At 41.5% G+C, this 13,189-nt stretch overlaps 1 protein-coding gene across 1 annotated transcript in view; it reads right to left on the bottom strand.

Annotated features, from left to right (window-relative positions):
- Positions 1-567: 567 nt before the first annotated feature.
- LOC111150444 (cyclin dependent kinase like 5) overlaps positions 568-13,189 on the bottom strand; it is a 211,619-nt gene continuing 198,997 nt past the window's right edge. Inside the window, exons 16-18 of the mRNA XM_022507912.1 lie at positions 8,657-8,756; positions 3,521-3,640; positions 568-954 (exon numbers count right to left, since the gene is read on the bottom strand). Of these exons, the coding sequence (XP_022363620.1) occupies positions 568-954; positions 3,521-3,640; positions 8,657-8,756 (607 nt within the window). The remainder of the gene's footprint in view (positions 955-3,520; positions 3,641-8,656; positions 8,757-13,189) is intronic.

Raw genomic sequence — 13,189 nt, 5'->3', positions numbered from 1 at the left:
AACAGTACAATATTAATTATAAATAAATGTTACAAATCCTATCAAATATGGAAGTTTAGAAAACAATTTAAGACATACAGTTAGTTCATCTGCTAACCCTTCAAAGGGATACTCTTGGATTACAATAAACCCCATATTTAGTTTAGGCCGGGAAAAAAAAAAAATCTGTGGTAAGGGCATCAGTCGACATGAATTTTTCTATCCCTTGCAGTACCAGAACACATCCTGGCTTTCCCAAGTTCAACAGGGATTGCACTAAAGCTGCAATGTACAGGGGAGAAATTGGCAAGAATGTCTTCTTCCTCAATGGCACACTCTATCCATTCTCACACAAGATCCGTGGGGACTGGTGGTCCCTAAGGAACTCCTGCGGCTCTAAGATCCCTGACTACCATTTGCGGCCGTGAGGAGCCGGAGGGCTCCACACATACAATATTGCACTCACCTTCATAAAGCTGAAAATACTGGCTGACCACCCCAGCCCAGCTCACTCCCCACCCCCCCCCCCCCCCACCCCCCCCCCCCTGGCTCCCCCACCCCCCCCCCCACCCCCTACCACAGCACACATTACAAGGCTGTCTCTTTTAAATCATTCAGATTTGGCATTCGAGACCGATTTGTTCTGTTATAGGGGTGCCCATTTGGCCCACTCTTGGCACCCAGCTGTTCAGAGTAGGAAGGCCCCTCTGTGGCACTCCGGGTCACAGAGGACACATGCCAACCAGAGTCCATCTGACCTGGCAGCTGGAGGGCTGGTCTGCCCTTTGGTGTGGGCTCCTGCCGGATGTTACTGCTCGCGCCAGAGGCCTGGCTCAGAGGGTGGATCCGAATTTCTGAGAAGGAATTTTTGGCTTGTTGAGTTGTTAAGGGCTGGAAGCGGGGGTCTGAGGAAGCCGGGTGATTTGAGGCTGAAGAGAGATGTAACAGCTTGCGCAGTGATTTTAACGGCTGGCTCTGAAAGAAAAGATGAGAGCGCATATAGGACTTAATTTAGAGTAGACTCGAAAGCTGGGAGAGACGGAGCACAGATCTGAGATGACTGCACGTAGCCAGCGGGGCAGGCACAGGGGAGGAGGGGCGAAGTCTAGCCTTAGCCTTATCTGTCTTTTTGTTCTTGTTCAAACAAAATCCAAGTTAGTTATCTTTAATGAAAAAACCTAGAAATCTAGAGAAGTCTAGAGCTGGTGTGGTGGCTGATCAAAGGCTCAGGCACCTTCTATCCGGCTGCATCCCATCTTTACAGGGGGGAATCTCATGCCTCAGCCAGCAGGAAGCAGCAAAAGGAACACGCCTCTCCCTTTTTGAGAAATCTTCGCAACAGCTCCATATAAACCTGCCACTTATTTTTTCACCATCCAGGACTCAGCCATTCAACCCTATCTAGCTAGCGGCAAGAGAAAACTGAAGAAATGGAATGTTTTGATTAGGTAGCAACATACTCGCCTAAAAAACACACACCCCCTTCTGTTCTGATCACCCCGATCTTCCCTTTCCCTTGACACTGTAAAATCTCAATGTTCCCTTTCTGTGCTTTTACTTTTTTCGGGGTGGGGGTAAGATCTGAGCACTGAAAAGTGAACAAAGCAGAGAAAAACAAGCAAAAGCCCTACAGACTCTAAATTAACGCAACGGACTCACAGGAGGCTTTGGATTCCTAACATGGGCTCACAGCTGCCCTGCTTGTCTCCTGGGTGGCTGCGGCCTGGATTCCACACATGTTGCACTGCGGAGGGGATTGTACTTCAAGGCAGAAGGGAGGGTCCTGGCAGCCACCTACCCCGCACTGGGCAACTCTTCTCAGGCGACTGCTGAACCACGGCTCCCCCACCAGCGAAGGGCTCACTCCCCTCTCCTCCTCTATGTAATGTGCGATGAGGCTTACCATCAGAAGCGGCATGTGAAAACACCCTGAAATTCAGGGCCCTCGACAGGGACCCTGCACTCAAGATGTACCCCTAGCCTCTGGCTACCAAGTCTCAAGGGCCATGCGTTTAAGGGCTTGGCAAAGTTTTAATAAAATGTTGATGATCTCAAGGAATACTACAAGATCTGAAGGATCAGATCACTGAAATCGAAGGGAAATTGCTTGAGAATGGACTCAGAAATTGCTCCTAAGGAAGCATCTGCCATGGCTATTCCAGGGTCTGTCCACAAAATCTCTGTGGTCCCCAGGGGAGGTGGCACAGCACAGTGTACATCCCAAGTGCTCCAAGTTATGTTTTTTGTTACTGAAACTGGTATGATAACACAATAAGACTCCTGGTGATTTTTATAGCCCTGACCACATGTGACTGTTGAGCAATTACAATAATTTGGGTCCAGCTAGAGATATAAAGTAACCTGAAAACAGCTTCTTAGCAAAAAGAAATGGCTACACAAGGAAGGTTCTAAAGCCCCATACTCTTTTTCATAAAACTGGGAAGAGAACATTAGGCTGTCACTCAGAGCCTTGTGCTCTTAGTTCGGATACATAGCCAACAACTTGGGTATCTGGTTCTCTACACCCTTTCTATCACCTTCCCTGCCCTTAGCCGGTAATATGTTAGAAGCAGAAAACATAAATGGTTGGCCAAATACAAGTGAAATTTGGGAATTCCCGTCAGTGGCTCTAAGTAATAGTTAAAGAAAGTAAACAACAAACCTATAAAAATAGACCCTCTTTGTCCAAATCACAGAAATCTGTGGCCATCTATAGGTATAAGCAATCCTAGAGCTCCAAAAGCTCATCAGGTTGTCAGAAATTACAGTACAGAAGCATACTAGCTTTATAAAAATTTTAGTATCATCAAAAACAAGTTAAATTATGTCACTGTACTCACTAAGGGATACTGAAAAGATGCAATATTACATTTCCAATCATAATAGTTGTCCAAAGGAGATACACCTCAGTTACCTCAAAAAATTTACTGATTCATTTTCTGTTTATCCCCATTATGGCAGATAAATGCAGTTATATAATATTGCATAATATGCAGTTCCTAATACAACTGTTTGATTTTCTATCAAAAACTGTATCAATTTCAGAAGCTTATTCTTTCAAGAAAGGTTATCATATCTGTCTTTCAAGGCCTAATTCGTATGCTGCCACATTTAACGAAACCTTCATCTTCCCACTACCTCTCACCGCCCCCTACATTTTATGGCATGCCTCACTTTTTACCATGAATTATGGTTATTTATAGATTTTCTCTCTCTCCCAGGACGTTAGCATTTATGGGCTGGGACCACATCTTCATTATTCCCCTTACACCACTCTAACAACTACCCGCTATCCTCCCCGACCTAGGGCTAGGTGAAGGCTAATGGAAGCTCACTTTTTTTCCCATTTGGACATGGGTCACTGAAACAAGATTCATCTGGACTCCCAAGATGCATCTGCTATTCACAGTGAGGGTATATCCTGAGGAGGCTCCCAGCCTGGTTGTAACACTAAGGCTGAATTCCTCAACCTTGCCCTCCTCTCAAGCGAGATAGTCACTGCAGAGTCTAAGAATCTAGGAGCGTTACAGGCACTACTCACTTGGGTCTGTAGATCAGAGATCTTCTCAGGACGCCACTCCTTTGGTCTGCTGCTCGGGGTGCTAGCAGAATGAATGGCTTTCTGTAATGTCAGTAGATCAGGGCCATCAGAATTGGGCACCTAGAGCAGAATATGGGCAAGGATTCAATAAGAACCCCAATAAGCCCTACTTAGCTATGCAACCACACCCAAGAGGAGAACAAAAGCAAATCAAAGGAAACCAAACCTCGACCCCACCCCCCCAATAAAAAAGGAAACCAAAACTCTCCCAATGTTCACAGTGCAAGTGATGCCAGTTAAGTTCTGCTTCCCTCTTAATAATTTTCCCTGTATTAGGAAAAATTGGCAGATGTCATGCAGCTTTGTTAAAACCTCAACCCTTAAAGCATTCCCATGCTGTTAGTTTCAGTCGCTGTAAGAGAGAGCAGTTAAGTTGGGCTGTACCAGAAACTGCTGTCGTATCCTCATCCATATTGCAGTTAGGTTATGAACCAGTTCAATAAAACAAAAATTTGCTCCTGCTGGGAAAATGATCCAAACACTGTATTTGGTGGTGCCCAAAGAAGCCTAGCAGGCTTTCAAGGATACTGAAGTGGGAGAAGTATGGTTTGAATCATATTCCCAAGACACCACCGAGTAAATCTGGGTCTAGCATTACACAGTATGAAAACCTGGAACTTTGTGCCACAAACTCCAGATGAATGCAATTGGTACTTTCACCGATTTTGGTGAACACAGAATAATGCCAAATGCCAAGCAAAAGCCCTGGCTTTACACTAAGTGACCAGCAAAAGCTAGAGCCAGGCGAGGAAAAAGCAAATCACCGACTAAGAAAAGTGGAGTCTGCTGGCTCACTCAATTTGGTCAATTCAACTTGGTTTCAAAGAACAAACTGCCAACCAAGTGTTAACAGACTTAGTGAGCCAAATGAAAAGACATGGTTAGTTATAAATGTTAATCAAATTCTCTACAGGAACTAAGGGATTTTATGAATGCCGTCTGCCCACAAGTGGCTAACCAGACAACCCAAACTAGCCTTTCACTAGTTTGTTTAGTAGCCTTTTAGGCTTCAACTTCCGTAACTGATTCACAAAATCCAGAATGGCAAAGAATTGATATTTTAGTAACTTTATGGAACTGGCTCAGGTACTTAACTAGCACAAAGAGAATATGACCTCATGAAAATACAAGACATGCTGTGGTCATCAGTAAAACAAGTTTACTGGAGCAGTGTGCAGGGCTACCGTACGTAAAAATGGGTACCATGGGTGGAGTGACTACAGGAAGCTTTTTCAAAGAAGAACTATGCTTTAAATGATTCTTTGAATTAAAAAGAGGAAAGAGGGATTTCTTGATGCTTGGATTCTCCCCGTTGGTGGAATCTGTCTGCAATATAAGATACAAATAAACTAATTGCAAAAAAAAAAAAAAAAAAGAAAAAAAAAAAAAAAAAAGAACAGAAAAGAAAAAAGAAAGAACAGAAAAGAAAGAAAGAAAGAAAGAAAGAAGAAAAAGAAGGGTATTCTTACTGAAACTCCTAGCCCTTGGGAGCCCTGATACTGTTCAATGTTAACGGTCACTTAAGGAAACTCTGTGCTGTGTGTGTACCTAGAGGAGTTCTGTGTCATTTCTCACCTGGACATGGAGATGCCAACAAAGTAAATTCAAAACCTGCAAAAACTTCAATGTATATAAAGAACATGCGGTCATGATCCTTACCTATAATGGGAATGCCTAGAAACCTACGTACGTCTAGTCACACTGAGCTTAGGAATAAGATTATTGTAAAGAATTGTGTTTAAAGAGCTACTAATGAACGTCAATCTTTTCCTAATTGCTAGAGAGGACTTCAGTGACTAAAGCATTGACCACGTGATCTGCCTATGGGGAAGAGGGGGAGAAGAGGATACAGCAAACCCTTTTCGACATGGTCAACTCCTGAACCAGAAAACATCACATGGTCTACCATCATGGAAGAAGCCTGGTTCTATGCTGTTAAAGAAATATTCACTCCAGGGAAAATATGTGGCACCATTCACAATACAGGTTTTCAAAGTGAAAAAACAGAAAGTTCAATCTTTAAATTGATGCACGATTACCAATTGAGATACTAACTAACTAGGGTACAATTACCAAGTTGGCAAAGTCACCATATGCTCTGAGGGCTTACGTAACTCTGGATATGGAACTGAAGCCAGATTTCCCAAGGCGGCTTCCAGATTTGCTTGAGTCAAAGCAGGCACCTTTGCAATACAGAATTATTTTTTGGCACCACTTTTCCCTGTTTTGGATAGCTCAATTGTTAGAGAACTAGCATATATATGAAGGTATTCAGATCACCTTGTATGAAGCCATTCAATTAAGATAGCCCATCGAAGGTTCCTCTTCCTACAATGGGATCCCGGGGAAGAGTTTAACTTACATCGCTAAGGAAGCCACAGGAGAGTTCCCAGCAATCAGGGGCCAGAGGCCCTGGACCGGCGATGGGCCTGCGGCAGGTACTGAGCCCGGGCCTGCTATTCAGAAGAACCCACCTCTAGCTCTCCTGACTGATCGTGTGACTTCGGGCAGGTTACAACTTGCCTGGGCAGTCCTCTATCCGTGAAATAAAGGTGTTACAACTAGATTTAGGACCCAGTGAGGTTTAAAAATGTCCTGTTTCTCTACATGCACTGGGCACATATTTCTTTCCTTCCTTCTTTCTTTCTTTCTTTTTTTTTTTTTTTTTGAGTTTTATGCAAAGGCCACAAAGCTTTAAATCTTTCTAAGCTGGTTTACCTAGTTTCCTTTTGCTGAGTTCTAGCAAGTGAAAAAAAGGTAACTTTAATTCTGTTCCAACGCTTACTTGAAGAAGGCAGAGTTGACGTCACATTAGGCTTAGGAGCCTGATGTCTGGTAAAATACAGAGAGCTCTTTGGAAATCTTACTCTACAAACCAAAGTCCTTAAAAAAATTTTTCTTCTAGGGTGGCTGGTGGCTTAGGCGGTTGGGCGTCTGACTCTTGATTTTGGCTTAGGTCGTGATCTCAGGGTTGCTGAGGCTGAGCTCTGCTTTGGGCTCTGGGCTGGTTGTGGAGCGTATTTGGGGTTCTCTCGCTCCCTGTGCACCCTCTCTCTCTCTCAAAAAAAAATTCTTTTTCTTTTAATTAAAAAAATGCAGAGGCACAACTTTTGATTTGTGAGGCTTAAAGCACTGTGGCCTATATAGAGATATTTTGCAGTTACTTTACATATGGAAAATGAAATGTATACAAACCTTAAAGAAGTTTGAGTGGAGAGGATGTTGGAGAATAATTATTTTCTTATTTGCCCTAATCTATACTATTTGAAAATCTAAAATTGAACCAGATCCTGAATAACAGAGTCAGTCAACATGTATACACTCAATTCATGCCCTGGTGAGCTAGGGACTTTAGGTTAAATGTTAGTCTAATGCAGACAGACATCAAAAGCCAAGTCTATACACAAAACACCTTCAATTCCTTGGTTCCTGCTACTTTCTTCCACTTAATTACCCCACAGTGGCTACAGACCTGAGGTTAAAAACAAAAACAAAAACCTCAAAATAAAAATAACAAGGGTTAGGAGAGATAGTCTAAGTTCAATGTTCATGATGGATAAATATGTTCTACAGACAATGATAACAGTTTTATTGTATTAGCACTTTAAATATTTTAAGCTTTTCCACTTTAATAAATCAGGTCTATTTTGTTCATCCCATCTAAATAATAAATGTAGCAATATTTGACTGAGTGGCATTTTGATGTGACATTTTGCTTTAAGTGAATTTCAGGTAGAGATATAGGCAGCTTTTTAAAAAACGTGAATGCTTCAGGAAATATTATGCAGCCATTAAAATGAAGATAATAAGATCAGTGTAGTAATATATATATTATAGGTATGTGTGATCGACAGATATACTATGAAAAGTCAGAATACAAAACTGTACAAGGATTATTATTATTTAAAACAAACTAAAAAACCACCTTCTTTCTACAAACATATGCATAGACTAAAAAGCTAGGAGGAAAAATACCAAAGTCCTAATGCTAGTTGTAATAGGGTAATAAGATCAGTGTGACAGGGTGATAAGATTAGAAATGACCATTTTTTTTCTCAATTTTTCTAAAAGGAAAAACATCAATTTCATAAATACGCAAGTGAAAGAATAATCTAGAAACATTATCTAGGAAGGTCTTTATTAATACTTCCAGAACATCTAGGACCTTACTTTGGGTATTACATTCTGTGCTAATCATCTATCTCATCTTTACTTACCACTGAGTCATAATCCTAGAATCTTTTTTCCTTTTTAAAAAATGAGAGTCAATCATGTATGAAGGAGAAATAGAAACAAAAGCGTTTAAAATAGCTGATTCAACACTGTCTGGCCCTGGAAGTACCATAAAGCAAAGGGGGAAGCAGGCCTCACGTGGGTGAAGAGTTTCCTGCTGGCCTAGAGGCCTGGCTTTCCCATGTTTCCTCACGTCACTAACCAGCAGGATCCTTGCTTGGGTGGTTCAGTGATGTGATGTGCACGGTTCCATGGAGCCAAACCTTGGTTCAGGCAGAGGGCTCCCAGGAGATTAGACTCGTTCCATTTCACAGTTCAGTCACAAGATAAACATGTCTTCCTACTAAAGAAAGCCCTGAAATGTCAAATACTATTCTCCTCTCTGTGATTATGCGGCCCAGAAATGCACTTGTCAACATGGCAACTGGAAAACCAGCCAGGGAAGAATAATGAATGATGGTTAGTTATAAATTTCAAGATTTAAGCACACAGCAAAACCATTTCCTAAGTTTTCACACGTGTTTAACCCCCAAAGAAAAAAACCCTGCAGTTTCATAGTTTCTACATGAATATAAATCCACATGGATGTTTACCGAGAGAGGTTAGTGCTCTCTCTCATCCAAATTAAATTTCTTCTATTCCTGGAGAGTCTGTGGAATCTAGAAAAGGCTCTGTGAGAGGAGGATAGTTGGATAGAATTTAGAAAGACACATATACAATGTACGCATGTCAAATCTCAGTAAGAAAATAATTCACTTTCATTGCCACATCCAAAATGTCAAGTACCCACAGACTAATGCAGACTCGTGTGCCACTGTATACAGAAAGTAGCCATCTACTTACTGTTTGAGATTTCTTCTTTTTCTTTTTCATTGACCTGAAAAAACCTTGTTTCTCCTTTTCCTTGAGTTGTTCGGAATGACTAATGTTTTCAGGACTTTTCCTAAATGGGAAGACATTTTTATCATATTGATCTTTCAATCTTTCTCCTGCCATTCTATGACAAGTACAATGAAAACTAAAAAATGCATGAAACCAGATTCAAACAGCCATGACAAATCAAGCACATAGGTAAAGAGCCTCTAAAAAGCACAGGGGGGACTGAATCTATCAGCCATGGTTAATGATTAGCCTTTGGCACAGCTCGCTTGAACTGGCCATTTGATCATTATTACAAATGATCTGGTAACTGCGCTGCAGAGTCTGAAAAGCACACAGTTTAAAGGATGGATGCCTTTTTCATAACCCTCCAAGGGAAATAGCTGAAACATTTTCAATATCTTTGTTTTTCTATTTACCTTTCTAAAACCAGCATGAGAAGTTCATAATTAGTGGCTTGCCAAGATACTGAACATAAAAAAACAAAACAAAAAAACAATGGTGCTATAGAAGCACTGTAAATAAAAGTAAAAATTACCTCAAACTGAAAAATCCCTTCATAAAAACCCTTTATCTATTTATTGGAACTAATTCGAAAAATAGATCCAGTAAGAACATGGACAAGATGAATGCTTCAATAAAAAGTACTCATGGAAAAAAAGCTTCTAACTGAAAATAACGGACAGCATTAAGCTTCATGCCACACTGACTCCATCAGGTATTTTAACACAAATAGGAGGTATTAACAGACAGCAAACAGAACACCGTGGCCTTATTAAGTTGATGACTCGTATGTTAACAAAGGTCCTGTATTACTTAATTTCATTTACAGTCTTTAAAAAGCAACTCAACTGGTGCTACTCTTCAAAAAGACAGATTCCATGGGCTCTATTTTAAATTTTAACATATGACTGTGCAAAACCATTTTCTCAAATGATTGAATTCCTTCTATTAGCTATTCCCTAAAATCAAGAGCCAAACATTAAAGGTGAGAGTTCATTCATATTTGGTGATTTTAGAACACGCAATGGTGATGAAGTTACTACAATATCTAAGAAAATAATGAGCAAGTAGCATTCTTGATGAAATCCATGTGGAAACAGTAAACATCTATATAAACTGTTACAGAACCACAGGCTAGAAAACACCACAAAGCTATCAAAAATAAATCAAATCTTCAAAAAATTTCAAGTAATCTAAAGGAATACAAATATAATACTAAGTGAAAAACTACAAGATTCAAAACTTGCTACATAAGGGGAGCCTGGGTGGCTCAGTGGGTTAAGCCGCTGCCTTCAGCTCAGGTCATGATCTCAGGGTCCTGGGATCGAGTCCCGCATCGGGCTCTCTGCTCGGCGGGGAGCCTGCTTCTCTCTCTCTCTCTCTCTGCCTGCCTCTCCATCTACTTGTGATCTCTCTCTGTCAAATAAATAAACAAAATCTTTAAAAAACAAAAAAACAAAAAACAACTTGCTACATAATATGATCCTAATTGTATTAAAAAGAAAAAAAAAAGATGGGTGCCTGGGCAGTACAGTTGGTTAAGCATCTGACTCTTGGTTTCAGCTCAGGTCATGATCTCAGGTCATGGGATTGAGCCCTGCTCAGCAGGGAATCTGCTTGGGATTCTCTCTCCTTCTCCCTCTGCCCCTCCTGCTTGTGCTCTCCCTCTCTCTCAAATAAATAAGTAAATCTTTAAAATAAAAAGGCATATATGTGTACACACACACACATACACACACACTTTTTAAAGGCAGGAATAAGGGCGCCTGGGTGGCTCAGTGGGTTAAGCCTCTGCCTTCGGCTCAGGTCATGATCTCAGGGTCCTGGGATCGAGTCCCGCATCGGGCTCTCTGCTTGGCGGGGAGCCTGCTTCCTCCTCTCTCTCTCTCTCTGCCTGCCTCTCTGCCTACTTGTGATCTCTCTCTGTCAAATGAATAAATAAATTCTTAAAAAAAAAATAAAAATAAAGGCAGGAATAAAACAAAATAAAATCTTAACAGCTACCATCTCTGGGTAGAAAGATTATTGGTGATTTACTATTTCTTCTTTTTAGTTTCAATATCAAACGTGTACTACAGATATAACAAAAAGGTTGTACAAACCACAGAAAATTTATTTGAAAACCCCAAAACTCAAGATCTAAGACAACAAGGGAAGAGACTGAAAAAGAGAGACAGATGGAGAGACAGATTAAAAAACAGGAAAACATGACTCTGTGAAGGAGCAATGATCATTTCTTCTTAAGTGTCTAGCCTAAAAGTTAATGGGAATACCAAGGAAGTAAAAATTGGGACTGTAGGCCCAAGTGGTCCTGAAACTCATTAGGACCTACAATCATTGACAGTTCCAAGTTCTGAAGTGAAAAGTTTCATAATATAACACAACCAATAAAAATAGGTAGCATTAGAACTCAGAATGATACAATTATAGTTTTGGAAGCTAGAAAACTTCAGATATGATGGCATAGGTAAGAACAGAAGAGTGGAAAGTTCGGGTTCTCAGGAATACAGCAAATACAGTGTAGTTTGCTGGAATCACAAGAGAACAACTCTCAGAACTGAAAGGAACCTCACATAGCATCTAGACCAACCACCAATACTATTTTTAATGCCTTATAATAACTTACAAAAGTTAAAGAACTATTTGCTTATGTTACAGCTTATGTCCTTCCATAATGGGGTCTGCACCTAACCTAGAAGCACAGCAAAGTATTCAGATAAACAGGGAAATTTATTTTTATTTATTTATTTTTTTACCCAATCAGAATGTAAGTCTAACAAAATCTCCAAGGTCTGCTGAGGGTCAATATAAAAGTGCTTTCTGCCAATCCAGGAAATCTTTAAGGGGGACACATTCATCATGACTGCAAGCTCAGGATGGGAATGGGCATTACTGTAAGAATGCTAACGCTTGTGTGAGAGCAAGAGAAGGCTTTGAGACACTAATCCTACAAGGAACAGATCTGGGATGGGAAGAAAAGTCTATCCAGTAAGAAGAAAGTGAGGGGGGCCAATGAGAAGGGTAATGAATGAGAAACAGCAGGACGACAAAAAGCCCAGGGTTTGCAGTCCCTTGTGAGCATAAAATGCAGGAAGATCAGAGACCCTCTGTAGGGTCTTTTCAGAGATACTGGGATAAACTAGAGCCCAAGGAAAGGAGGAATGATGAGGAAAACATCTTCAGATTGAGACTGAGCAGAAGCGGTGGGGCCAAGACAGGCAGGGAAAGATCCCAGAGACCAAAACAAAGAAGGAAATAAGTTACCCTTGAACTACAAAGATGAAAGCTAAGAGTGAAGCATGAGTGTGCGTGTATCACGAAAGACACAAAAAGGAAGTCAGAGAGAAAAAGAGCGCAAGTGGGAGAGAGAGAGAAAAGGGAGACAGAGAAAGGAGAAAGAGAGGGAGAAGCTACATGGACACATACACATACAGAGAGTTAGAGAAATAGAGGGAGAAAGCCCGGAAGACAGACTCAGAGAGAGGCAGAGGCGGAGAGAAGCCGCCTGGAACACAGGCACCTGAAGAGCTGTGTGTTGTACAAAAGAATAAAGACAGAGACTAGATCAGTTACAACGGGTACTATACCATAACTTATCTCATCTGTGAATTCTGGACCCTATGATTATACGGGGTAGAGGCAACAGACGGTCCAAGAGGAGCAGCACGAGGGAAGGACAAATGGACGATCACATCCATCTCAGGTACAGGTTTTGAGAAGGACCACCCAGCTAGTCACCTGGCACATTATCCGGGGCCGATCAAACAGCTGGGGTAGGGGGTAACAACCTCCCCTACTCTGGTATCCTCTCACACAACAGCTGTTTTATAAGGGGTTAAGAGGAAAGAGAGAATGCAAGACTCCCCTAAAAAAGGAAGGAACTAAAGTTGACTGAATGGAAGTCAACAAACACTTATGGAGTCCAGTGTATGCGGTGGGAGTGGTGTTAGAGGTGTTGGGGCTAGAGAGAAAAATAAAACAAGGAGTGAGACGAGAAGCGGCTCACAGACTCAAGGTGGGATACCCACAGGTTCGCCAGAGGGTCAGACGTTGGTGCTTCAGTACAGCAGCGTGACTCCTTCCCTGCTACCCCCCTCCCCTGGCCATGCGACTAAACTAGTCAGCTGATGTCTAGGAAAACAATCAGTGAACCATTTTATGAGTTACGGTGGCAGGCGATAATGGATGCCAACATATTCATAACTTAACCAGAAGAGAAAGCCTGGGGCTGTGTGCAGTGACAGCAATCCTTCACTTACCTTAATTGCTGGGATTCCTACAAACGGTATTTTATACACTTTGCCTTTTTTTTTTTTTATTAAAGATTTTTATTTGTTTATTTCACAGACAGATCACAAGTAGGCAGAGAGAGAGAGAGAGAGGAGGAGGCAGGCTCCCTGCTGAGCAGAGAGCCCGATGCGGGACTCGATCCCAGGACTCTGGGATCATGACCTGAGCCGAAGGCAGAGGCTTTAACCACTGAGCCACCCAGGC

This window comes from Enhydra lutris, unplaced genomic scaffold (assembly GCF_002288905.1).
Source record: "Enhydra lutris kenyoni isolate GAN:26980312 unplaced genomic scaffold, ASM228890v2 scaffoldscaffold23, whole genome shotgun sequence".
Lineage (NCBI taxonomy): Eukaryota > Metazoa > Chordata > Mammalia > Carnivora > Mustelidae > Enhydra > Enhydra lutris.
The sequence above is the reverse complement of the archived record's forward strand: the minus strand, read 5'-3'. Positions and strand labels throughout refer to the sequence as shown.